The sequence below is a fragment of the Tamandua tetradactyla genome, chromosome 25 (assembly GCF_023851605.1).
Source record: "Tamandua tetradactyla isolate mTamTet1 chromosome 25, mTamTet1.pri, whole genome shotgun sequence".
Taxonomy (NCBI): Eukaryota; Metazoa; Chordata; class Mammalia; order Pilosa; family Myrmecophagidae; genus Tamandua; species Tamandua tetradactyla.
The window spans coordinates 8,622,801-8,649,111 of NC_135351.1; the positions used below are offsets into that span (position 1 = coordinate 8,622,801).

Genomic DNA, 26,311 nt, shown 5'->3' on the forward strand with positions numbered 1-26,311 from the left:
GAAGAGGCAAGAGGCAAGGAAAGGTTCTCCTCTACAGACTTCAGAGGGAGCATGGCACTGCTGACACCTTGATTTTGGACATCTCACCTCCAGAACTGTGAAACAACACCCTTCTCTTGTTTTAGGCCACCCAGTTTGTGGCACTTGATTACAGCAGCCCTAGGAAACGAGGACACCTTAGAAAGCAAAGTGTGTCCTTGGAGTGGTGATAGGGAAAATTTAGTATGTGAAAGGCAGTCCATGTGCTTAGACCTTCATGGATAGAATTTAGATCTGAATATGATTAGAAGATTAAGCCTTCTCAGATAATTTCATGTGCTGTACCTAATTAGTTTGCTTAGACTTATTTCTGTAATTAGCTGCTGGCATTGGTAAATAAATAGTGCTCAGGCTTCTAGGTACTAGAGTGGAGGGAAGGTCAGGGAAGGATAATGGGGGTGGAGGGCATGGAGGAAGATTTCCCCCCTCAAGGTGAAGTGTATGTCTGTTTTACAATTAACAAAGATTGGGTGTACATTTTCAGATATGTTGAATCCTGGACTCATTTAAACTCCCTGCCCCTGGGTACTGAGATAATAATTAACCTTAGAAATTCAAACCCAACCAAATACAACAGCCCATCCAATGTTCAACACTGCACTTTTCTGTTTAGGAAATTTAGGTGGCGGTATCTTCCCCTCCTTCTTTTGAAGAAAATGTAATTTACACACAATATTTGCATGTTATGTTTTAATTGTGACATCCTGCTATGACATCTGTGAAATGACTGAAATAGTGAATACTTTGGGTGTGATTATTTACATTGAATTCTGTTAGGAATATACACAGTTTTCTTTTCTCTAATTCTGTGAAAATAATTCCATATTTGTATAGTTAGATTTCTGATTTTCTTGCTGTCATAAAACCTTACATAAAGGAAGCCTTTGGGCAATCCAGAAAGGGATTCAAGAAGAATATTTTATATGAATTCACTTTAGAGAAAAATATTCTTTATTTGGACCAGTGAAAAAGATGACGTTTATGCCAAACTTGGTGACATCTGAATTCTTTCCTACATGATCCTGGTCTTAGAAAATGGACATAAGATGCTTTTTTTGTTGTTGTTAGAACATCATTCATCAATATTTGCATATTCAGTTCTTGTCCTTTTTGTACTATTTCAGGATAATGAGCAATTACTCTGATTCATTATAAAACAAGAAAGTTACTATCTCACACATGTATATAAGCTTTTGGGAAGAAATTACTCTTTCAGAAAACACAAGATATATTTTGTTGAGTTTATATTTTAAAGTGCACCATTGCATTCAAAACGAAAGTGACATGAAGGGAAAGTGTTGGAAGAAATGTGAGAATGCATTTCGTTGGCAGTAGCATTTTAGTTTACCTAAAAGCTCTTATTTCAAGTGCTTTCAATCACATTATATATGCACCATTGAAAACTTAAGGTTTATTTTTTTCTCCTATTCAGCTACTGCTTGTTTGTAACCTCTGCTCACCAGTGCCACTCCATCACCACAACCTCTTGCTAACACTAGCATTTTCTAAATAATGCTGTTGGTCAAGCAATGCTCTAAGTCTGTACCATATTGAACAGAGCTGGTTTAGACCGTTCCCATCATCATAGAAAGTTCTACTGGGCAGTGCTGTCAAGTGACCTATGTATATTAACTCATTTCATTCTCACAACTCTATGACAAACATACAGGAGTCTTAATTTTACAGATGAGGAAACTGAGGCACAGACAAGTTCACACTGTTAATAGGTAGCGAAGGTGAAACGCAAATGCAACAGTTTGCTGACAGGTCCTTGCTGACCACCTTAAACCGAGTCTAACATCAGCAATGATGGTGACCTACATTTATTAGTGTTTACTAAGAAATCTGGACATTCTCTTCATCATTTTACTTACATGATCTTATTTAATTTTCCCTGGGACCCTATGGGCTCAGGATATACATTATGATTATTCCCCCCAATTTATTGCTGTGCAAACAAACTTAGAAGATAAATGAAATGTCCAAGCTACAGAGCTAGTAAGTCGGCAGAAACCGGATGTAAATCTAGGTCTTTCTGGCTCTGAAACATTTATCTTTAAATATTACACTCTGATCTCTGACAGCAGAGGAGCAAAAAATAGTAACTTTTTTTTTTTTTTTGCTGGGACTAGTCTCTTTATTATCCAAACACTGAAGAATCAGTTGCTGCATTGCCTTCTTATGTTATCACTAAACCATCAGCTGAGGACACTAATTATAAATTGACCCTGCACAAAATTTGAAAAGGTATGCAGCCCAGCTCTTTCTTTCTGACTTCATGGGGGATTGAATCAGATTCATATGCCATAGTAAAATGTGACAAGTTCTCTTTGGGGCCTTGAGATATATTAATTGGTAACAACAGCATTTTCTATTGAGGGTAAAAAAAAAAAGCAATGCCATTCTTTAAGATAAGCAGTGGTTCAAACAAAGAGGGATTATATGGTTATTCTTGATGTTTTCCTTTTTGGTTGTGTCTCTTTAAAAAGTAAAATTAAAAAAAAAGATCAAACAGAAAACACATAGAGAAAATTATATTTTAGGTAACCCAGTTATTAATGATTTCTCATTTTCATGCTCAGGTACACATGATTTTGTAGCTATACTGCAGGAGGGGAATTGGAAATGCATACCTTTATAATGGCAGGGTTCACTCGTAAACATGGTCTCTTAATAAGAAAGCACACAGGAGATGCTCTCCTACATGATGGGGTACACACAACAGCTGATTCCACGGCTATGGTCTTTGACCAACAGCTGTGATGGAAAAAAGAGTCAGCTGCCCAGGCATGGCAGAGCCAAGGCTAGAGGTGTCCCATCCAACCTTTCCCCAGGGTCAACGGGTGAAACTAAGTGGAAAGTGTGCTGGACTCAGGGGCTGCCGCTGTTTGTCCTTGGGCAAATTGCTTGACCTCTCCAGACCTTGGTTCCTCATGTAGTTATTGGTATGGTCAATGTAATATTACATGTGAAATGATCTGGTAGAGTATCTGAAATATACTAGCATTTGTTGAATCTAAGGATTAAAGAAAATGTTGCCATGTTGGGTATCAGAACCCATATGAGTTATTCTCTCTCTCAGGTACTGGAGAAGAGAACTACAAAGGAAAGAAGCTGGGTGTCTGCCATCAACCCTGATTAAAGAGGAAGTGGAAAATGTGTGCCCTCCCACTGAAGGGCTGTGGGGACAAGTAGGGAGGATGTGTCCTGATGACCCGGCCTTAAGATGGAGCCATAGAGAATAGAAGAGTGGTCAGAAAAAGGAAATAGGTTTGGCTGGAGACATTGATGGGGGAGTGGGAGGGTGGGAGGGGATGGTTTGGGATTCAGAGTATCATTAAAAACTGATAATCTTTATTTATGTTTTCAGACTTAGATTTTTAGGTTCTCACAGAAAAAAATGAAATTGTAGTTATGTTTCACAATTTACCCAGTCGGTATCAAGTGCTTTGGGACACTCAATACATTCTGAGTGGTTCTCCAAATTTTAACTTTTTTCTCTAGAATAAAGATGCAGGAGTGGGCTCTGTATCTTTTTCAGAATGCCGAAAGATGCAGGATTTATCCCACATGATGCTGAAGAATGTACCCATGCCTTCCATATGTGGTACTTCAGCTGTTCCAGAATGGCCTGTATGTGCAAGGGTTTATTTCCCAGATGGAAGTCCGGGATGGAAGTCATCTGAGAAATGGTGAATACCACTTCTCTCTCCCCACAGCATTATGCCAAGGTCTTCAAGACAGCGCCCCTCCCCCACCCCTCCTAGGAGGGTTCCTCGGAGGACAGTTCTCACCCAGTGGTGAGATTCTGATGTCAAAGCCCTTCATCAGGGCTGCCTTAGAGAGGGCCCCTGGCTACCCTAAATAATTCACCAGGGTGTGGTTGCTGGATTCTCAGGCAGCAACCTGAGGGACTAGAGATGAAGGGAGGGACTTTCATTTGACAATTACCAGGCCCTGGACCAGGGCTAAGCATTTCACAAACATCCTTACAGATGTTAGTTCTTACAACAACTTTGTGTCTCACGTATTATTGCAATTATTATTACTTGTAGTAGTAATATTTACTTTGCAGAGAATGTGTGTGTGTGTGAGAGAGAGAGACAGAGACAGAAAGACAGAGGGAGATGGAGAGGAGAAAGTAAGGTGGTTGGTGAGTAAGCAGAGTGTTGGGAGTTAACAATAAAAGGGTTTTATTGAGCACTTACTATGATAAAAGCACAGCATTAAACTCTTTATGTGGACTATTCCAATGATTCCTCCCAGGAACCCAATGAAATCAGTAGCATTGACGGCCCCATTTTACTTTTTTTTTTTTTTTTTTTTTTTTTTTTTTAAAGGAAAGACAGAGAGAAGGAAGGAAGGATAGAAGGAAGGAAGGAAGGAAGAAAGGGAAACATTTTCTTGTTTTATTGTATTCTGTTTCTCCGTATTTGTTACATGGGCTGGGGCCGGGAATCGAACCGAGGTCCTCCGGCATAGCAGGCAAGCACTTTGCCCGCTGAGCCACCGCGGCCCGCCCCCCCATTTTACTTTTGAGGTAGTTAAGTAATTAGCCCACGGCAACCCAGATAGAATTACTTGTCCAGGTGGTCAGACTCTGGCCATATCTGAGCCACTGTGTCCTTCTGCCTCTCTAACAAAAGGCCTGCAGACATCCTTCCTGGTTTTCTTGCTATAGCTGATTTGCAGGGGGACAGGAAAACTGCAAAACCTGCACTGCTAACCAAGAACATGAGCTATGATCCTACCAGAACACTGCTCCCACATTTCAGATGACAGATTCCAGACAAACCAATCTCAAGTCTGGAGATCAGCTGAATTCCCTCTGTTGCCCCTAACCCTCTCCAGAAAAGCAGCTGTTCATAAAAAATTTTAACGCTCATGAGTTTCTTTCCTAACTGAAAGCATTTTACAACAATCAACACATGGGGAAGGCCGAGAAACATTCTATGGCTGGTTGTAATAAAATACACTTTTCTCATCAAAATATTTTGATAGCATGGAAAAAGAGATGTGTGTTCATTAATGTTTAATGAAATGGATCTCCCTGCTATTTTCCTTGTGAGGCTCACAGGCAAAGCAGGCACCAGGAAGAGTTAATTGGGTGTACCACTGAACCCAATCCCAATCATGACCACCACAGGGGGTGGCTAAGGGGGAGGAGGGAATTAAATCTGAGACTGGATCTATTGGGATGCAAGAACTTGTAGCCACCACCTAAACACTTTGGCTGACAATGAGATTTGTCACCCCTTTTGTATGTGGGTAACAAAAACTTGGACTCAGATAGATGGTCCAATACTGTTCCAGGTTGGCCTATATTTGCTTCAAAGGGGAAGCTGGACAAGAACTGGGGAAACGAGCTGCCAAGCAATTCCAGTAGGGGAGATGCCTCACTCCAAAGTTGAACTGGAGACCCCCAGAAGAAGACAATGCTTTGGGCAAAGGCTTTGAAGAGAAGAGAGAAAGGAAAGAGGTTGCAAGTCTTGAGAGGGCAGAGTTGGCGACAGTGTTGTATTCCTGCCCTAAAATTTTCACATAATCAATTATAAAACTCTCATCCCCAAATTTTAGCCTCATTTACAAATGGTCCCAGGTTGTCTTTTTAGATTTATCTTTACCAGTCCATACTCCCAGCTTCCTCACCAGTCAAGGCAGGTTTATAGCTGCTCTCCACACCTGACATTTGCCTTGCTCCTTTCTTTTGTTTACATTTTTTCAATGACTTGAAATGGTTTCTCCGTCCATTTTTTCTAGTTGTAATATTATCCATTCACTGAGGATCAATTGTCATTCTACAGTCTTAATTCTTGACATACCACTCTACTCAAACATGTGTGAGCTCTCCTTCCTCAAAACACACAAAACCCTTCCTTGAAACACAAAACCTTCTGCTGTCTCAGAACGTTCCGGTATCAAAGAAATGAAGCTTAGTACTGTTCTCAGTTTTATGCTGTGGTCTGAGCACATCACAGTTTGGAAAGGTTCTCTCTTGAGACTTTCACAGGGACAAGTCACAATTAGGAGAACACATAGACCTTGCCTCAGGCGGGAAAGTTTCCAGGGCTGGGTTAATGAATGAGTCTTGTTCAACAAGCCCAAAAGAGTGGAAAAGAGCCCTCCAACATGCAGGTCAAGAGAAGCCTGAATGTGGATTGGCTCAAGTGTCCCAGGGAGAGCCCATCATGATGGAATTCTTCCCATTAGTGGGGTGGTGGGCAGGTTGACCCTGGTTGTGCTACCTGGCACATTATACCATTGAATTATGGTTCTCCCAGTTTGACTGAACCTCTGGGTACTCCCAATATCCACTCCTTGGAGTTGTATTGGTCTCCAATTCTGCCTGCAGATCCAGCAAATCCTCATCTTACTTCTGTCTCTTATGGGCTCCTGAGCAAAGAGGCCATGATGGGCCCTGCCTGTAGGTAGTAATTGGGATGAAAAAACCAAAGAGACATGGTTATTTAGGTCCTTCTGGTAATGTAGGGCCTGGCGTCCTGCTCCTTGGAGCCAGGTTTGGTTGTGCCTCAACTACCTAGGTTAGTTCATTGCACTGAGACTCAAAGTTACAGGCAAGCATGACCAGTACAGGAGAAGATGTAGAGTAAGCTGGTTTGAACCCCAACACTCAACAGACAGCTGGGATTGTAGACCCAGTTCCATCTCTTCCTCACTGTGTGACTTTTGACCAGTTATGCAGCTTTGTTTTTCTTCTGTTTTCTCATCTACCAAATGGTGATAGTATCTATCTACCTTGTAGAGTTGTTGAGTACTGAAAATGAAATAATGCATGTAAAATGTTTTGATAACAGTGCCTGGAACTCAGTAAATACTCAATTAAAGCTGCCATTCTGAATGTTATAGTCACAGCAGAAGTCCTTTAAGAAACAAATGGCCAGGCCCATTTAAAATATGATGCACTTGAAATTTTTCCTTTTCTACCACCTTCAGAAATGCAGCTTAGTAAGGTCTGTGCACATACTTATTAGACAGTTTAGGAAATATGTCATCTGGAGACTAGGGAAGGTGTCTAAGTCTTTGGCTGGTTTAAGGTGTCACACCTATAGTCCCCACCAGAGGTCTGGGTTCCTGCTCACAGGGAGATTTAGGTGTCTTGGGGATGTGGCTCAAGATGCAGCCAGAAGCCACAGCTGGCTCCTAAGAAATAGGAGTAAACAGGCAATCATGCTTTGTCTTCCATTCCCACCCTCAGCTCTCCCCTTACCAAGTCCTTTGAGCCATTTGGTATTTGAGTAGAAATTTCTGGTGATAACTGAAGAGAAAACACTAAAACCATTAGTCAAATAGGCAAAACTAATCTATAGGAATAGAAGTCAGAAAAGGGATTAGGTTAATGATGGGGAGGTAGGGATTATTGACTGGAGGGCACTAGGGACTGGAGAAGCCATGAGGAAGCTTTCTGGGTGTGGGAAATCCTCTTATCTTGATATGGCTAATGGATTCAAGGGTATACCAATGCATAAAAAGTCATTGTCATGAAGCTGAATGCTTCAATGTGCGCATTTTACTGTATTCCAATTATACCTCAATTAAAAATATTACTAGTCAAAATGCAGGTGGGCAGATGATGCAGGCAGCTCCCATATCTTACGCCATGTCTGACCCACTTTATTCTGGAGACATTGCAAGTTCTAAGTATCTGCATCCATGACACATCTTAATCTTCCTCCACAAGTGTGTTTATATCCACAGGCTCTATTTATATCTGCAGTCACATCTATATATTTAAATCTGGAGAAGAGAGAAGAGTGTTATATGTGTGTGTCTATATATAGGCTAGTTTACTTCTTTCAAAGAACAGGAGGATCCTGGCTTTATTATTTGAAACAGGACACGTTCTCTTGAACACACTGAGTCTTGTTGTCAACTTTGTCTTTCTCCCTTGTCAGAGATGCTAAAACTGACCTTGATGATGACCTTGGGGATCGTCAGCACGATGGACTTCTGCTTGGCCAGAACCTGTCTGGTCTTGTCGACACGGGCCGTGACAAAGAAGTGCAGAGAGGCCTGTTCCAGCAGCTGGCCCATGTACTCACCAGCTTGAATCAGAACCTCCTCTTTTTTGACTGGCAGGAGGGAAAACAAACAAATGAAGCATGGAGACCTCAGATAGGATCTGTTTTATTTTCCCTTAAGTTACCCTCTCTCTCCCACATTGGCACAGCAGCAACCAAGAATGCATAAAAGATGAGGGGCAAATGGAACAAAAAATCAATTGGTGACAAGTTCTCCTGCTTTGGTTAAGAATGCATGTGCTGGAAATTTAATACCTGGAAATGTGTCAAATTTTCAAAACAATGCTTTGCTTTTATAAGATACAATGGCATGACCAAGCTGTTTACAATTGAGGACTGAGGATTTTTTAATGTAGGTTGCTTAGATTTGGGTAGAGAACAATTCCAAGATGGCAGGTGTGGGACGGTAAAGTATATAGCAAGTCATTCCAGGGGCCATCCCCTGTTGGGATAAAGAGCTATCTCACACCGGCCAGGGACCACACTTGGGCAAAACTGTGAGCTATGCAACCCTTATCAGTGTAGTGCTCCATATTTTCTCTCCAGCTTTTTCTGTACCTATCTGGAATCTTGATTTTTCTATTTATGAAAAAGAAGCTGTTGAAACCAGCTTGCACCAAAGACATTTAACTATGCCCCATGCTCTCTCCTATTTGCAATTTCAAAGCAGACCTCTGTGCCAAATGATTTGATTTCCTCAAATCACTGATGCTTGTGTTTAGGTATCAAAGCCAGGTCAGTGAGGCTGAGATTTTGAGAATGAAGGGTGATCCTGGCTCCCCTCAACTCATACCAACAAGGCTAAGGATGGTGAGTTCTACACTGTGACTCTGGCCACTGCAGTGAGACTCTGTTTGGCTGCATTGCCTATTCTCTATCACTCCCAAACCACGGAACTCCTGATTCTAGAGAGAAGAGAGCAGTTCTGCTGGTTGAGCAATGGTCAAATGAGGCACCAGCAGCTACCTGGTCTGAGTCTGGCTGCATAGATGCACATCAGCCTGCCAGCCTAGCATGACAGTGGGTGGATCCATTCCTCCATTACCCCCCTATAGCACAGACTCCATAAACATTCATAAAATTAACTTCCCTGCCCACTGTCTGGCTTTTGCCAGAGTCCTCCTCCAGCTCCCATGAAGGTAACCATTCCCATGGCTGATGGTTTCAAATGCAGAGGGTAGTTGATTCTAGCCATCTGTATTGAGCAGTAGTTCTGTAATGTGTTAGGGTGCACAAGGCACAACTCTGGAGATGATGACTCCAGAGACCAGGGAAGGGTTCCTGGATTTGTGGGCTCACAGGCTAAAGGGTGCATTCCTGGACCCCCAAGTCCTGGAATTCCTAAGTCCTGAAATTAGACACATCTAGACTTAGACAAATATACATTGTGACTGTACAACCTATTAGCTATGTGGCCTTAAGCAAGTTACTTAGGCAACCTGGGCTTGCTGTGCTCATTTGTAAATGGGGATAATACCACCTGCTGCTCAGGGTTATTATTCATTCCCCAGCTCTTTATTTAGTGTTTGCAAGTTCAGGCACTGTTTTGTGCTGGGAGATAGCAATGAACAAAACAGAAACCCCTATCCTAATGGAGTTTATGGTCCAGTGGAGGAAGCAGACAATAAACAATCATACCAGTGAGAATATAGTATGTCCGATGACCATAAGTGCAATGGAAAAACTAAAAGCAGCTAAGGAGGAAAGGGTGTGCTGGTGGGGTGGTTAGAAAACATCTCTAAAAGAGTGACATTTAACAAAGACCTGGTTGAAGGCAAGAGTGAACCCTGTGGATATCTGTGGAGAAAGCATTCCAGCAAGACCCCCAGTCCTAGATGGGAGAACTCGGACCTTGGGATTGATCTGGGACGATTGGCTCTGGGCCCAGAAGGCCAAGAGCTGAAGGAAGGGCTTGACTTTGTGGCAGCAATTCAACTTTAAAGTCTCTGCACAAACAGGTAGGTGCGGTAGTCACTAAATTGGATATTTCCACTAGTCCTATAGTTGAATAGTTCCTCATCTGCACATTACAATCATTTAAGAACCTGGGGATATTTAAGAACCTGCCATGCTGGATCTCGCCCCATGCCAGTTATCTTTGAGGTGGGAATTGGGTTGTCCATATTCTTCAAAAATTCCCTGTGGACTCTAATATATAGCCAGGTTCTAGAAGTTTGGGCCCCAACAACCAGGTGAGTCCCCAAAGGACCAATCCTGGAGAAAGTATGGACCTCCTAGCCTAGCACCTGGCTACTTCAGATGCATTCCATGGAGCACCTAGGGACATCTTAGAAATTCAGGTTCTCTGACCCTTTCCCTGCTCTCCTGAATCAGGATCTGCATTTTAATAAGATCTCAGATGATGCATATTAAAGTTTGAGCAATACTAGAAAATAGGAGGTTCTCACAGCAGATGAAAGGGAGTTAGGGCAGAGTCTGGGTAGAGTTAGGATGGTCCCTCAGTTTTAAAATGGAAAGTCCTGCTTCCTTGGAAAACAAGAATGGTTGGTCACCTTGGACCAGTGGTTGTCAAATGGAGGAGGGAATAGAGGATTTTGTCCCTAGGGTGCATTTCACAATGTCTGGAGACATTTTTGGTTGTTATGACTGAAACAGGGGATGCTTTGGTTATTTAGTGGGTAGAAGCCAGGGATCTTGCTAAATATCCTACAATGCACAGGACAGACTGCACCATAAAAAATTATCTGACTCCAAATGTCACATGTGCTAAGGGTTGCAAAATCCTGCCCTAGACTAAGAGGAGTTATTTGAATGTATTTGTTCATCCTAAACAAGTACTAAATAGTAGTTTGATTCCTGGGGCAGTTCTTTTCCATTTGGATCCCTTTGAAGCTATGACCTTGACACCTGCATTCTGCCCTTTTGAATGACCAACTCACATTGCTTTTTCTGGGCCTGAACCTGGATCCAGCTCCCTTCATGGTTCCCCTATCAATTAGCTGTCCAGAAATGAGGCTCTGCTCTGGTCCTAAATCAGACATGACTTAAGCTAAGCAGCATGACCTGGTTTTCACTTGGTCCTGGGGTCTGGAAGGATGGGGTGCTAAAGTGACAAGTCTTGAAGAGCATACATTTGCCCCTAGCTGCCTCCACTAATAATAGTAAGGGCGTCCTCTGGCTATATCTAGAGGGATGTGTTAGTCATTGGGTCTCTTTAGGCTGGTGGGCTGTGACTGACTTATTTCTATCAATCTTAAGAGAGGCTCTTGCGACCCTTATCATCTCAGCATCAGGACCCCTTTATTCTCTTAGGAGGAAATCTCTGCATATCATAGAACTAAAGAAACTGGGCTGAGCTTCAGAGCCCAAGAGAACGGAGCTCCTGAAATAGTGTGTTATGTAAGTGCTGTGTTCTGCCACTTGAACAAGAAATTGTTCTAGATAAAGTTTATTAAACATGGCAAGAGAAAGAAGAATAGATTTTCACTCTGTGAGTGTAGGAGCTGGGATGCCGCCAATATCATTTACTGTGTCTGGGGAAAGCCAAGGGGGACACAAACTGGAGCTGCATCATCTCTTTTCTAAAAAGAAAAGAAAACTAAATAAAGCTAAGTGGAAACAATAGCACCTTTGAAGGTCCTGGAAATGTGACCTTATTTAAATCTTCCAAGCAGATTCCAGCCCACACATTTCAGCTAAGCATCAATCTGGAAAGTATGCCTTTGTTTCTACTTGGAAAGCTCTCTTTTTCCATAAAGCCATCTAGAAATATATGTTTTGACCTGCTTGGCCAAGGTCTAGAATTACATTGCTTTTTTGCCATATGGACAGTACGTATTGCATACAATTACTGCTACTCCCTGTAGTTTGTTTTGGATTATTCAGCTTCCTTCAGGATACTTGGGTCAAGCTTTGGATTGGCCTGAGTGGATGGGACCTGTATTACTATTGAGCCAGGCTTAAGTTTGGTCAGCCTTCTTCAGAGAGAAGACTGAGAGGGATAAAATATCATATCATTGTAGTCTGCTAACTCACAAAAACTCATAATTTTATTGGATTTTATGGAGTGAAGGAGGAGATGGAGAGATGGACTATGATGAGATAAGGAAAGCAGATGTAAGGGAGTCAGGGGCAGCCAGCCTTGCTGGACTCCAGGTCTCAGAGGGCATGGGGAAGGAACTCGGCCCATGTGGGCCCCTTGCTTCCACAGCACTTGCTCACTGTCCTTGCTTGGATGAGACCTGGATGCTAGTATCTGCTTTGCCTCTCATTGCCTTGTGTGGCCTTGAACATGCTCCAGTCTCAGCTTCCCCAAAATGTAAAAATGTAGGACGTTAACATGAACTGAGAGGCTGCCCTGTGCTAAGAATTGCATATGGTACCTCATTTAATCCTTTCTGCATCCTCCATGACTCAACTACACATCCATGCCACCCACATACCTTGCGAACATCTCCAGGTCTGTCTAGTTTGCCACACCTCGTCCACCGCCACCATCTCCCACCTGAACCATTGCAATAACATCCTTCCTGGTCTCTAATCCTCAGCCCTGGCTCTTCTAGAGTTTATTCACAATTCAGGACCAGAGTGATCATTCAAAATCTAGCTTTGCTCATGCCACACTTATGTTCATAGCCCTCTAATGACTTCTTAATTCACTTGGAATAAAACCAAGATCCTTTCAAGGGCCTACAGTTCCTTACATGGCCTGCACCTTGCACTTCTTCCCCTTATCACTTCTGCTCCATACTTTGGTCTTACTACTCATCAAATGCATCTATGTGCTCTTGCCTCATGGCTTTTGCAGTTACAGCTTCTTCTACCTGGAATGCTTTCTCCCCAGATATCCACAAGGTTCACTCTTGCCTTCAACCAGGTCGTTGTTAAATGTCACTCTTTTAGAGATGTTTTCTAACCACCCCACCAGCACACCCTTTCCTCCTTAGCTGCTTTTAGTTTTTCCATTGCACTTATGATCATCAGACATGCTATATTCTCACTGGTCTGATTGTTTATTGTCTGCTTCCCCCACTGGACCATAAACTCCATCAGGATAGGGGCTTCTGTTTTGTTCATTGCTATCTCCCAGCACAAAACAGTGCCTGAACTTGCAAACACTAAATAAAGAGCTGGGGAATGAATAACAACCCTGAGGAGCAGGTGGTATTATCCCCATTTACAGATGAGCACAGCAAGCCCAGGTTGCCTAAGTAACTTGCTTAAGGCCACATAGCTAATAGGTTATACGGTCACAATGTATACTTGTCTAAGTCTAGATGTGTCTAATCCCAGGACTTAGGCTCTCTAAAATCCGTGTCTATCCCCTCTAAAAAACTATAAAGGCTATCCTCCTCTTAAGTCCTTTATACTGACTGTTTTTTTCCCTATAAGAATTGCCTTTCTGAATTCCAGAGATAGGAAAAGAGCTAAAATTTCCAGTGTCCAAAGAAAATGATGCAGACACTTATTAATTGTTAGCTACTTTACTGAAACTAGGTTCCAGCACATTTAGGCAAGTTTCTTGGAATTAGGATTTTTAGGAAGCTTTTACCAATTTTGGGGGGAATAATATCTTTCCTGAAACTTCACCAAGGGAAGTATGTGTTTTGACTGCCACCAACTCCAGAAGCTTGAGATTTCTGAACATGTGATTTGAGTATCCCTGGGGACATTTTAGTCTTGCTCCCTCGCTTTGTAAAAATGAGTATATGTATACTCTTTTTTAGTGCATTATTATGATTAATCATTTCAACGTTTATTTGTAATTTCAGTCCCAAGCACTATGGGTGAGCCAGAGCAGGGTTTCACGGCGCATTAGACAAAAGAACCATTTTTCCCCTCCATAAATAAGGCAAGGAAACCCTTGGGCTCTCAAGAGGGATCTGAAATCTTAACTTGCACAATGAACCAAAGACCAAAAAGCCATAGCAAAAGTTTTTTTTTTTTTTTTTGGCTGTTTCTTTGAAAAATCTAAAGAGCACAAAATTAAAAAAAAAAATCCATTAAAAATTCATATCACCGCCAATAAAGCAGTGCCGCCACATGGCAGATCAATGGAAACTCGATGCCCTGAAAGTGTTCAAGTCCTTTCTAACTGGCTTTATGTGACTTGACAGGCTTGGCTGGACAGTGTTTGTTCCGACTGACTCGCTCCACCAGGTGTATCGCCAACTGTTGTGCTCCCTCAATGCTAGTATCCGGTCATGAGATTAGCCAAAAGGACAGTTTCAGATGCAAGTGAAGCCTGTCTTTCCCAAGGTTGTTAAAAACATTCTGAATTTTTATACTGAAAAAAAAAAAAGCTCAGAAGAATGCGGTTGTGAGGGAGGCTGGACGAGATTGGAATGAGAAGTGGCAAAGAGAACAGAGCTCTTTGGAATTGTCTGGACAGAGTGGCCTCTGTCTTCTGTCTTCTCTCCCAATATCCAGCTCACTTCTCTCCCTACGCATCAGGTAGACCATTTGTCTACAGAGCCTAGTGTTCTGGGCTTTTTAAATAGTAAAGAGAAACACACAATTCCTGCTGGGCAGTCCCCAAAGCCTTCTCTAGCTTGAGAGATTGGAATCACCTCTAGAGGCCTGTTTTCAGAGATGGACCATCTAGACCTGCACTTGATACATTTTCTTGAGTACTCAAATCTCCTGTGGATTCTGATTCAGCAGGTCTCGGTCAGGAGAGGGGTGGGAATGGAGTCATGGGCTGAGTTTTTGCATGGAGGCTGATGCTTTGGGTAATCAGACCATGGTGAATAGCAACAATGTAAGACACATTTAATTTCCATGACTCATGGCACGCTACCTAGGCTTGTTCACTTCCCCACATGTGACATGAAGATGAATATTGAGACTTCTTTAGAACTGGTGGGTTCTCCCTACGGAGCTCATTCTCCTGAGCTCTAGGGGAGGACCTTCACTTGGACAAAGAGAAGGGTCAATCCCTAAGGCTGGCAGGGAGCCAGATACTAAGCTCTGGAGAGAATGCCACTCTGTTAGCTTACCGGATAAGGGCTCCAGCATCACCTCAAATGTCTGGTTCTTGAATTCTGCCTTCGCCACCCCGGTATAGAAAGTGATGTTGCCCGAGAGGTAAGCGGAGATGGTGTGGCTGCTGGAGGTGTTGTTCTGGAACGTGATGGTGATTCTGAAGTCTTGTCCTAACACGGCATTTTCCACTTTGAAATCCATGTCGACATCAGTTCTTGACTTGAAGACACCCTCTGTGTTCAGGGACTTCTTAGCTCCATACATCAGGGCTGTCTCTAGGGCCAGTCTCTCTTCTTCCTGACCTAGGAAAAATCCAGGGATAAAATAATGTCAGGGAAAAAGAAGATGTGCCCCATCAGCGAGAAAGTGACATTAGTAATAGCATGCTGTGTGCTGGGCCGTGAACTTGGTGGTCAGCCTTATGAAGCTCAGTGTTTACTTTATAGTTTGTCTCCCTGGCGCCATCATTTTAAGGTTTGGCAGGAAAAAGCGGTAAAACCTACCTCTTCTCATCAGTGGTTTTCAATTTGCTTTACTTCCCGAGTCCTTACCATCTACTTCAAATTTGGGAATGTCTAAGCAATCATTTTGGAAATAATTGGCTCTTCTCATTTTACCTTCTGCCACAATATGAGTTTTCTTCTATTTACCCCTCCCTCCCATCCCCACCCCAACAAGTCCTGCTTCCCTCATCTCTCCTTTTGCTTCGGGCCTGTCCCACTTGCTCCTGGCTGAGCTGTCCCTGGTTAGCTCCTGCATGCTCATCTCCACCTTCTATTGCCATTTGTCCTGGGCAGAATGCAGAGACCCTCTCAGATCCAGCAAAATGTTGAGACCTTCCCCACAGCAAAGGCTCTAAGATCAGATCCCTTCAGGAAACATGGTGTTCCCTGGTGCCTCCAGGATATTCACTGGATTCATTAGCCGATCTGAAGTTCTGAGATTAAGCCTTACAGCAAAGACGCTTGTTTACTTTCTTGAACAGATTTTCCAAATTCATCCGACACAGAATAGAGTTTTTTGAGACATATCTATTGGCATCTGGTGGGTGCACTGAAATTCTAACAGTGGGTGAGGAGCATGTGCTGTTTTTAGGAAAATGTCCTGTGTGGGTTTACGAGGTGGTAAGTGGAGGAGATGAAGAAGAGGGAGAGGAGGAGAAAGGGTGAGCCTCGGAAGAAGAAAAATATAGCTTGGGCAGACAAGGAAGTAGAAAATCCAGAAACAACAACTGTTAAAAACTGGGCTAAAATTCCTTACAGTACTCTAGATTAAGTGCTTGTTATTGGGGACCAGAGCTGAAGAAGCTGTAGCATGAAAATCACTATTCTCTTTTCCAACCTAAATACCTTTGGGTATATCTCAGTGAACCAAGGAAACTAGAGATGAGGGCATATTCTTTGGCTGGTAAAAACTAGACACAGGAAAAGCTAGCAAAAGAAAACCACTTGAAACTAATCTTGGCGGATTTTATCATTATGATAATTTTAAGTTATTGGCCTTTAAATATGACTGGAGTCCTTATAAACAGAGGAGATTTGGACTGTCAGTAGGAGACAGGTGGAGAGGGAGACAGCCATGTGATGGAGGCAAAGAATGAATGGTGGTTCCCGGCATGCCACCACCAGTATGCTACAGATTTCAGGGAAAGCATGGTCCAGCAGACCCCTTGATTTTGGACATCTAGCCTCCAAAACTGTGAGACAATAAGCTCCTGCTGTTTACAAAAAGGGATATTGGCTTCCATTCTACCTAGTTAATCATTCAATGTGCTGGAGATGAAGAGGCCAGTAGCTGTCATAGCTGTCACAGGCTGTGCATCATCTCATTTAATTCTCCAGTGACTCTATGAAGCAGGCTGTGCTATTGCCATCTGGTTCCCTGTTTGTAAAAGGAGAGAGCCCATGCAATAAGGCTGCTTGGATGAGAGAGAATTTATACAGAGTGCCTGGACATAGTAGAAGCTGAAAAAAATGGAAACTACTATTACTGTGCAGAGACAGAGAAAATGTCAGCAGGTATTGCAAATCAATGTGAACGTGTATTTTTGGGTGTTTATGTGTATTAAAAATTTCTCTGATCATGAGGATGGCAAGAACGTGCATAAAACAATGGGTCCAGGATGAGCCTTGGCTGGGGCACATGTTTACAGGTCAATAAGAGGGAGCTAATTTAGCAGTAAGGGGAAGGAACGGCTATGAAGATAAAAGTACAGGCATCATCTGGCAAAAGAGCACAGTGAGAAAGACAGCACTAATGATTATCACACTGGATGAGGACCAAACAGGCATTTAGACAAAATGCAGGAGGCAAATGTGAGCGACGGGAACGTGTACTGGGGGAGAGGAGGTGAGATGGCAGAGACAAGGGAAGGGGCAGTGAAGGGCTTGTGGCAACTCTGAGAAAGTACATAGCAGGTCATATATGGAGAAACTCTAGTTGCCTTTTGGAAGTTCCCTGAAACTGCTCACACAAGTCAAGGTGAAGGAAATGCATGTAAAGCCTGTGTGAAGGGGACCGCCAGGTTTAGAGGCTGGCATTGTTGGAGCAAGTGTGGGTCCAGATAAAAAAGAGCTGCAGAGTTTTGTTTACAGATCCCTGAAGAATTCCTTTTTCTCTCCAGTTATGCTGTGTGTGCTCTGACATCTTCCACAAATTGGGGCCATGGGTTAAACCTTACTGCTGTATGAGATTATAAAGCCAGGTGATATTCCCTGAGATTTCTTTGCAGGTGCCAGGAGTGAAGGCAAAATCAACAGGCAAGAATGTGACAACATTACGTGTGATACCATTTCTTCTCATTGTTCTGGTCTTAGCTCAGATGCCACTTCCTCAGAATGGCCCTCCTGGATTTCCCGGTCTAATGTGTCCCCAAGCCCCTTCTTATCTCTCACCAGAACATTACCTTCCTTTCTCTCTCCTTCTCACAGTACTTTCTGCTATTTGACACTAGGATGAAAGCTCCATGAATGCAGAGACATGAGCTATTTTGGTCACTTCCACATCTCCTGGACCAAGGACCAGCCCAGTTACAGGTGCTCTGAGTGGTTGAGATTTGGAGAATCATTTCACTTTCAGCCAGAGACAATACTTTCATCTTTATAACAGTACAAAATAATCCAGTGTGGGATATTTTAAGCCTGTGGAAGTGGTTCATTGGCTATCATTCATGGGACCATTTCATGTTCTCAGAAGCTCCCATAATTGGTACTGTGCCAGGCACACAAGGATCACAGACTTTCCTCCTCAGATATAAAAGAGAATCACAATATGGATGTGTTCCTTTTGGTGTAGAGGCTGATGCTTGCACATGGTAGGTGGGAGCAGGAGGGAGAGATGCTTAACACAGCCTGGGCATCAGGGAAGGCCTCTGGGAGCAGTTGCTTCCAACAAAGGGTGGGAGACAGTGTGAGCAAAGACGCAGAAGGGAGTGAGAGATTGGCTTGTTGGAGAAACTGTGCATAGCTTACCTGGCTGCTGCTTGTCATAGCCATAGAGCATGGTCAGGAGATGCAGGAAGGGAATAGCAAAGCCAAATGACACTTTGCAAGCTCTGGTTTGGAATGTTCTGGAGGCAAACTCTGGTTTGGAAGGAGGGAGGTCTTCTTAGGAGCACAATAACAGAGTTGTATTTCTATTTAGATACATCACTTTGGCAGCAAGACAGGGGTTAGACTGAGGGAAGGAGAAGGTGAGGAGGTAGAACTGGAGTTGAGAAACAGTAGCAGGTGTCCAGGAGAAAAATCTAACTGCATTAATAGAATTATTGGCAGTAGGGCAAGGTAACTTCTATTGGACACCTCTGTACATTAGACTTCCACATTAAGGGCTTTCCATACCTGATACAACTTATTTGTCAGGGAGGGGCCATGGAGATGGACGGAGAGGATGAATTTTAGAAATACTATTAGGGAAGAGAAAGGGCTAGGCTGATTCTCAATTTGTTAAATTTTGCTAGGAGAGTGAGTGTAAGAGAAATAGATCTGGGAAGTGGGGTGTTGAGGCATAAGGGAAAGTAGCATTTGGGACAGATTGAGATTTTAGGTTTTGGGGAGGGGAATTTTAAGTAGATGTGCAGCTTAAAAGTGAAGTGTGGGCTGGAGAAGTACGCATGGGAGTAATCGTTTACATGTGATCAGCTTATATGTGAATATTAATACCAGGTGCATAAACAGCACATAAAATAGGTGGAAACTAAGTCCAAGAATTGATCTTGGGAACACGTTACAGCCAGAGGGTGAGTGAAAAAAGGGGAGCTTAGAGTTTCTGAAGGAGACAGGAAAGAATTAGAAAAGTGGGGGTGAAATCATGAGAAAGTTGTTTCGTAGAACAGAAAAGAGAATTTCAAGAAAGGCAAGTGGACAGCAACATTAAAAGTGTAGAAATATCAAATAAGATAAGATCTGAAAAAAATGTCTATTCTATTTGGCCATTAGGTGGTCATTGGCAACCTTGAGAGGAGCAGCTTCAAGGATAAAATGGTGAAAGGAATTAGGTTACAGTAAGCAAGGAACAAATGGAAAAGTAACATGATGGACACCAAGTCTAGGCACCTTTTTCAAGATGCTTGGTGTTTGCTGCCAGAATGCATTATACCAGAAATGAACTGGCTTTTATAAAAGGGATTTATTAAGTTACATGCTACAATTCTAAGGCCATGAAAATGTCAAAATTAAGCACGAACACTTCTTGGAGGAAAGGCTGCTGGTTTCTTGGATGCTTTTGCTAGCTGGGAAGGCACGTGGCTGGTGTCTGGGGTCCTTGCTCCCAGTTCATTGTTTCAGCATCTGTTTACAGTAGCTTTCTCTTCAAGTATCTGGGCCCTTACTTAGCTTCTTGGGGGCAAACTATGTACTTCATCTCTTAGCTTTGCTTGGCTCTCTCCAGGTTCTGCTATTTCTTTGAGTTCTTGCTTCACACCCATGGTATATCTGTGCACATCTCCAAATGTCTGTGTCTGCTTTTCTGTGTCAGCTCTTTTAAGGACTTCGGTAAACTAATTAAGACCCACCTTGAATGGATGTAGCCACACCTTTATGGAAATAATCTCATCAAAAAGGTCCCACCCACACAGTAGGTCTGCCCCAAGACTAGATTAGGATTAAATGAATATAGCTTTTCTGGGGCACAACCAGCACACCTGGCTATGGAAACTGGTGGGAATCATATTATTGAAAAAAGTTTTCATAATTTTTTAATACAGGAGATACTGGAGCATATTAAAATGATAAGGGGGAAGATAATAGAAAAGGAGAGATGAAAATACAAGGGAATAATCAGGAGAAAAGAGAGGATGAGACCAAAAGAGCCTATTATCAAAAAATGCACTAATGACATCATCAATGTGGCAATGTAAGACATCCCCTAAAACAGCTTCCCCAGTGATTCAATGAATAAAAGGAAAAAATCTCACTTCCTTAGAACTCTGGAGGAGAGTAGAGACTGGAGAAGGACTCCACAAGCGCTGAGTCAAAGATAAAGAAAAATGTCAGGTAGGAAATGTTTGCCTTGGAACTGATGGTCTGTTCCATTCCCCTTCACTCAGTCCACTGCAGCTTAGGAATAACACAGAGGAAGCAGCCCAGTTTCCTTCCACATGAATACAAAGAGCTGCTTACAGCAGAGAATTAGAACCCCACATGTATCCAGGCACAGGGACCCAAGCTGCAGGGACCTAGGGTGGAACACAAGCTGAGGAGTGCTGCATCCAAAAGAGCTCCCAAGGTGGGTGGGGAAGAGACCATGGTAGAACTGTTGGTAAGAGGTATGCTCAATCAATCCAGTTCCTCTTGTCTGGATGACTTAAGCACAAAACAGACTTTTCTGGAGTGACCCACATTTCTGGACCCATCTATCTCCCCAGGAAAGGATACCCTAATGGGGAAAAAATGGAGACAGAAGAGCCTCACAGAAAAATAACAGGTGGGGGTTAAACTGAAGTGCCTTAGGATAGGATGTGCCCTACACCTGAAAGTCATAAGGGAAATGAGGCAATGATATGGGGGAAGCTATAAACAAATCACAGGAGCTTGGGATAAAATTCTACACAAAAACAAAAAGAACAAATAAAAATTCTGGAAGAAAGAACAGAGGAAAGAAGGCTTTCTCCTGGAGGGAAAACAATTGCACAAAAATTGCAATCTTAAAAACTGTACCACATATCCAGGTCAAGAGGCAGATGAAGAAGAGCTGTGAAAATCTGAACAGTTGAAAATGGGTATTGTAAAGTACAGAATAAGTTTAACCAAGCATCAAAGAGCATTAACACAAAGTCAACCAACAATTAAACCCTAGACAAGAAGGAAAAACTGACCTTCTGAGTTAACTCATCAAGATAATCAAATGCCCAGACATCGGCAAAAAAATTACAAGCCATACTAAGAAACAGGAAGATGTGGCTAAATCAAGGGAACAAAATAAAACTTCAGAGGAGACACAGAATTTGGACCAACCAATCCAAGATGTTCAAATAAACCCCCTAAGTCAATTCAAGGAAAATATGGATAAAGAGCTCAAAGATATTAAGAAAACAATGTGCGAAGATAAAGAAGAGTTTGAAAGTATACAAATAAATATAACCCAATTGATGGGGATGAAAGGCACAAAAGTGGCAATTAACATTACACTAGAGGCATACAACAGCAGATCTGAACAGGCAGAAGAAAGATTCAGTGAACTAGAAGACAGGACAATCAAAATTACACAGTCAGAAGGACAGATGGAGAAAAGAATAGAATAGAGGCAAGTTTCAAGGATTTTGGTACAGCATGAAGTGAACAGGCATGTGCATCACTGGTGTCCCAGAAGGAGAAGAGAAGGGAAAAGGAGCAGAAAGAATATGTGAGGAAATAATGACCAAAATTTCCTAAATCTTATGAAAGATGTAAATATACATATCCAAGGAGCACAATGTTCTCCAAACAGAATAAATCTTAATAGACCTACGCCATGACACATGGTAATCAATATGTGAAATGAAAAGATAAAAAGAGAATTCTGAAAGCAACAAGAGAAAAGTTTTGTCATACACGAGGAAACCTCAATAAGATTGAATGTTGATTTCTCAAAAACCATGGAGGCACGAAGGCAGTGGTGTGATATATTTAAGGTATTGAAAGAGAAAAAACTTCCAGCCAAAAATTCCTTATCTATCAAAGCTACCTTCAAAAATGAGGAAGTGAGACAGATGTTGGGCTGATAGTCCATCTGCTCTCCTACTACACCTGTAGTAATAACACTTTCTCTCTTTGAAATCCTGGTGCCTCAGGAATTGGTTATTGAATGCATCAGGCAAAAGAATCCACAGCTTTTGTCCAATTACAATTTGGTGATGCTCTGGGACAAATGCCTGACATTCTGGAGCCCCAGCAGAGAAGGTAAGCCAGGCATATTAGTTAGGGTTCCCTAGATGAACAGAATCAACAGCAAATATCCATAAAGACATAATTTATAAGACTGTCTCGGGTAACTATGCGAACATAGAGTTCAAAATGTGTAGGGCAGGCTGTGAAGCTGATGACTCCAATGGAGGGTCTGGATGAACTCCACAGGACAGGCTCACCAGCCGAAGCAGGAAGAGAAGAGAGACTGTCTCTTAAAAGCTTTCCATTGATTAGATTAAATGTCACTCATTGCAGAAGACCCTCCCCTTGGCTAACTACTAATGGAATCAGCTGGGGATGCAGCTGGCATGATCATGATTGAATTTTATGAAATGTCCTCATAGCAACAGACAGGCCAACAATTGCCCAACTGGACAAACAGGTACCACTACCTGGCCTAATTGACACATGAACCTGACCATGACAACAGGTAACTGAGTCTTTTGTGGCTGCTGAACTGAATTTAGTTAGAAGCTCAGCAACAGGGTTTTCTGTATTGCCAGTGCTCCTGAGACATTTGGCACCTTAAAAAGCTCCAAAAAGAGAAACTGTTTCCAGTTCCATGTCCAGACATCTGACTGAGTGGGTGGGTCATCAGGGTAAAAGTGGATCAGGGAGTAAATATGGTGGTCAAGTCCCCTTGACCTAGGCCTGGATCACACTTCCATAATTGACCCCCCTTGTTCTGACCTTTACATCTTTCTGTTTTCTGGGTACCATGCTGTACAGGGTTTGAGGCCCTGACCTATATTTGTCTGTTGAGTACACTCCTAGAAAATGAATAACCCAACAATTAATTAGTATTTAATGAAATTAAGTAGGCCTATTTAAGTGTTAGCCAGTGTGTTACCTAGGTATAGTAAAAATTTAATGATACTTTAATTGTTAACTTGTGTAAGTGTTAAATGCCTGTTTGTTAGGTGTTGTGTTCAGTCTGGTTATTAATTGCTGTGACACTTACATATAATAAATGTTAAGTATCTGTATAAATTTGTTAGTTGGTATGTTTCTACATTTGTATTTGTCAAATGTTCCTAATTGGTTAATGAGTATGAAGATTCCGTGTGAAAAAAAAAAAAGAACTTTTGGGCTGTATTGAAAATTGAAAAGATTTTAGTAATGAATCTATAAAAAAAGGGTTTATTTCTGTGGCATAATCTGGCCTCAAAATGATTCAAATGAAAATACTACCATTACAATTAAAATTAAAGATATTACAGTTAAAATTGTTGTGCAAAAAGGTAGAAATATAGTCAATCCTTTAGTTATCCCTCTCAGAAGTATTTCTTTGTTTCTGTTTCTTGTGTAACCATCTTTCTGTTTGTGTCTGTCTGCCTGTTCAATGTATATTCTCATACCTCCGAATGGTAATAACAAAATAACAACAATTCTTATGAAAAGCTCTATTGGAATTGATTAAGAAATAAATAGGCAGTTTTATATAATTTTTTATATAAACTGATACTTCTGAAGTACAAGCGTAAAAAGAGAGAAAAAAATCTTTGAAGGCAAGATTCAAAACACTAGTTCTGTAGTTACTGTAAACAAACCTGGATATTAGAGAGAAACCACCCCTGGAATTTCCCTAAGACAGCAGAAAACTGCCAAAGGGCTGCCTCTGGAAAAAGCAAAGACCTTTTTCAATGGCCCTGGTCATTCCAATCTAATAATTGGAAATAATTAAAGAAGGGCATAGAAATTCTCAAAATTTCATAGCCCTCACCTAAAACTTTCCACAAGCCAGCCTTCATTCTGTCTCAAGGCCTAACCACCTAAAGCTGTTTTAGTGGGAGGTTTAGGCACAAACAAATATGGTGAGGTGTGGTTTAGAGTTTTTTTTTTTTACTGGGCCTGGTGATTAGAAATGGTAAGCATAAAAAATGTTACAGAATAGGCTATGTTTGTTTATATTATTTTTTCCAATAATACCTTTGTAATGATAACCATAGCAATCAAATCCTTTTTGAAATATAAATAGTCTTGGGATAGGATTAACTGAATAAAATCTAATTATCAAATTTCAGTAAGTGAAATGAAAGATCTTTGAGAGATATGGAGAAGTTTTCCTAGATTTAGGCTTGGGAAAAACTGAAAAATTGCAGTATATTCTCCAGAACTTGATAGTCAATGTACTTTTAGAATTGTTTGTATTTTAAAAAATGAAGACAGATTTTTTTCAACCTCCAATGAAAGGAATTTTATGATAAATTTTGAATTGAACAAATGTGACTTCATCCTGCTTGGGTATGTTCTCCCTAAATTTATATAGATTTACTAATAAAATAAGCTAGTATTATAAGTATGTTCTCAATATTCCTCTAAAAAATAGCCTAAATAGGCAGGTTAGCTTCTATGAACTGAACAATGTACCTAGTAGTAATAACACTTATACAAATAACAATAAAATTAAAAATATGCTAATGCTCCAAACATATTCTATTTAAGAAATCAGTTAAGTTAAGCAAGAAATATAAATGGATTTTTTTAATACCTTGTTTATCTGGATTTCAAAGAATCTAGCTTTTGCTTACTTGGCCATTTGTTACCTCAGTTCATGGAAGAATGTGAATTCGTAGTGGCTTTGTTAATGTCAATCAATATATTGTTGTTAATAAATGCTGTATAAATAGAGAAAGCCTAATTCTTAGCTTAAAAGAGTTTATATTCTAGTTAGAATATACATGTACTAGGGCATAGTAAAAAATGAGCAGGAATAAAGGAATAAAAATGCTGGAAGAATTTGAAAAGCAAATAGATAAAGAATGACCTAAGAAGATCTCATAGAAAAGATGACACTTGTAAGACATTAAATAAGTAAGTAGCATTTAAATAAAAGAGCTCTGAACTAGTTTTTTAAAAGCTGTAACTTCATTTTGTAAACTAACATATTTCTGGTATTATTTAGCACTTGGGAATAATGTGGAAAATTTGCATTCTTTTCTACATATCAATCCATTAAATATTGAAAAGCTGATTATATTTAAAACTTGGGGCTTTTCTCATCTTTGAAGGTAGTGCTGAATTGGACTGAGAGGTTTTATGCATATTGTAAAGTAATCATTCATGTGCTCTGAGTATAAAGTATGTAGATGCCTGGCTGTGTTCCAAAACCAAGAATAAATTTCTTCATTCTTCCATTATTTTGTAGTATCTCTGTCTCTTCTTTCCTTCATGAATAATGTTATGAGAAAGAAGTATGCATGTTAAAAAAATATTGTGAATTTATTCTCAAATTTATTTCTTAATATATGCAGTCTAAATCAATGAAAACTATAGGTGGAATGGATATGGAAGATGGTTGAAAGTTTAAGGAAATGAATTTTGCTTGTTACAGTCATTATTGACTAAAAGTTCTGATTGGATACAAAAAGTAGTAGAGTTGTAGGAGGTGAATTTTGTTTGTTATAGTCATTGTTGACTATAAGACCTGAATGAATATAAAGACTTGTAAAAAGGAGTTTATGAAAGTGAAATTTGTCTGTCATAGTCAGTGCTGACCAAAATTTAATAAGCCTGTTTATCATATATTTCAAAAAAGAAAGCTTTTGTGTCAAGCTGGCATTTGTACAAAAACTGAAGTTTAGTTTTCTCCCTGTTAAAATAACATGGATTGTTAGTCTGCTCTTTTTTCTTTTTTTTTTTTTTAACTTTTTTTATTGTATAGTATAACATATACGCAAACCAAAGAAATAAAGAAAGCATAGCTTTCAAAGCATTCTTCAACATGTGGTTACAGGACAGATCCCAGGGTTTGTCATGGGTGACCAAATGAGCTTCTCATATTTTTCCTTCTAGCTGCTCCAGAATATTATAGGAAGCTAGAGGGTTAAAATACTTTTTTATCATCCCAATCGACTTTTTTTTCCCTTCTTTTCTTGTAAACAATAAGATATATACAAAAAAGGT

General features: G+C 41.0%; 1 protein-coding gene across 3 annotated transcripts in view; it reads right to left on the reverse strand.

The window, feature by feature from the left end:
• Positions 1–26,311, reverse strand: part of F13A1 (coagulation factor XIII A chain) — a 182,753-nt gene that overhangs the window by 16,933 nt on the left and 139,509 nt on the right. For all 3 annotated transcript variants that reach the window (XM_077143620.1, XM_077143618.1, XM_077143619.1), the window contains exons 12-13: positions 15,038–15,325; positions 7,969–8,129 (exon numbers count right to left, since the gene is read on the reverse strand). In XM_077143620.1, the coding sequence (XP_076999735.1) occupies positions 7,969–8,129; positions 15,038–15,325 (449 nt within the window). The remainder of the gene's footprint in view (positions 1–7,968; positions 8,130–15,037; positions 15,326–26,311) is intronic.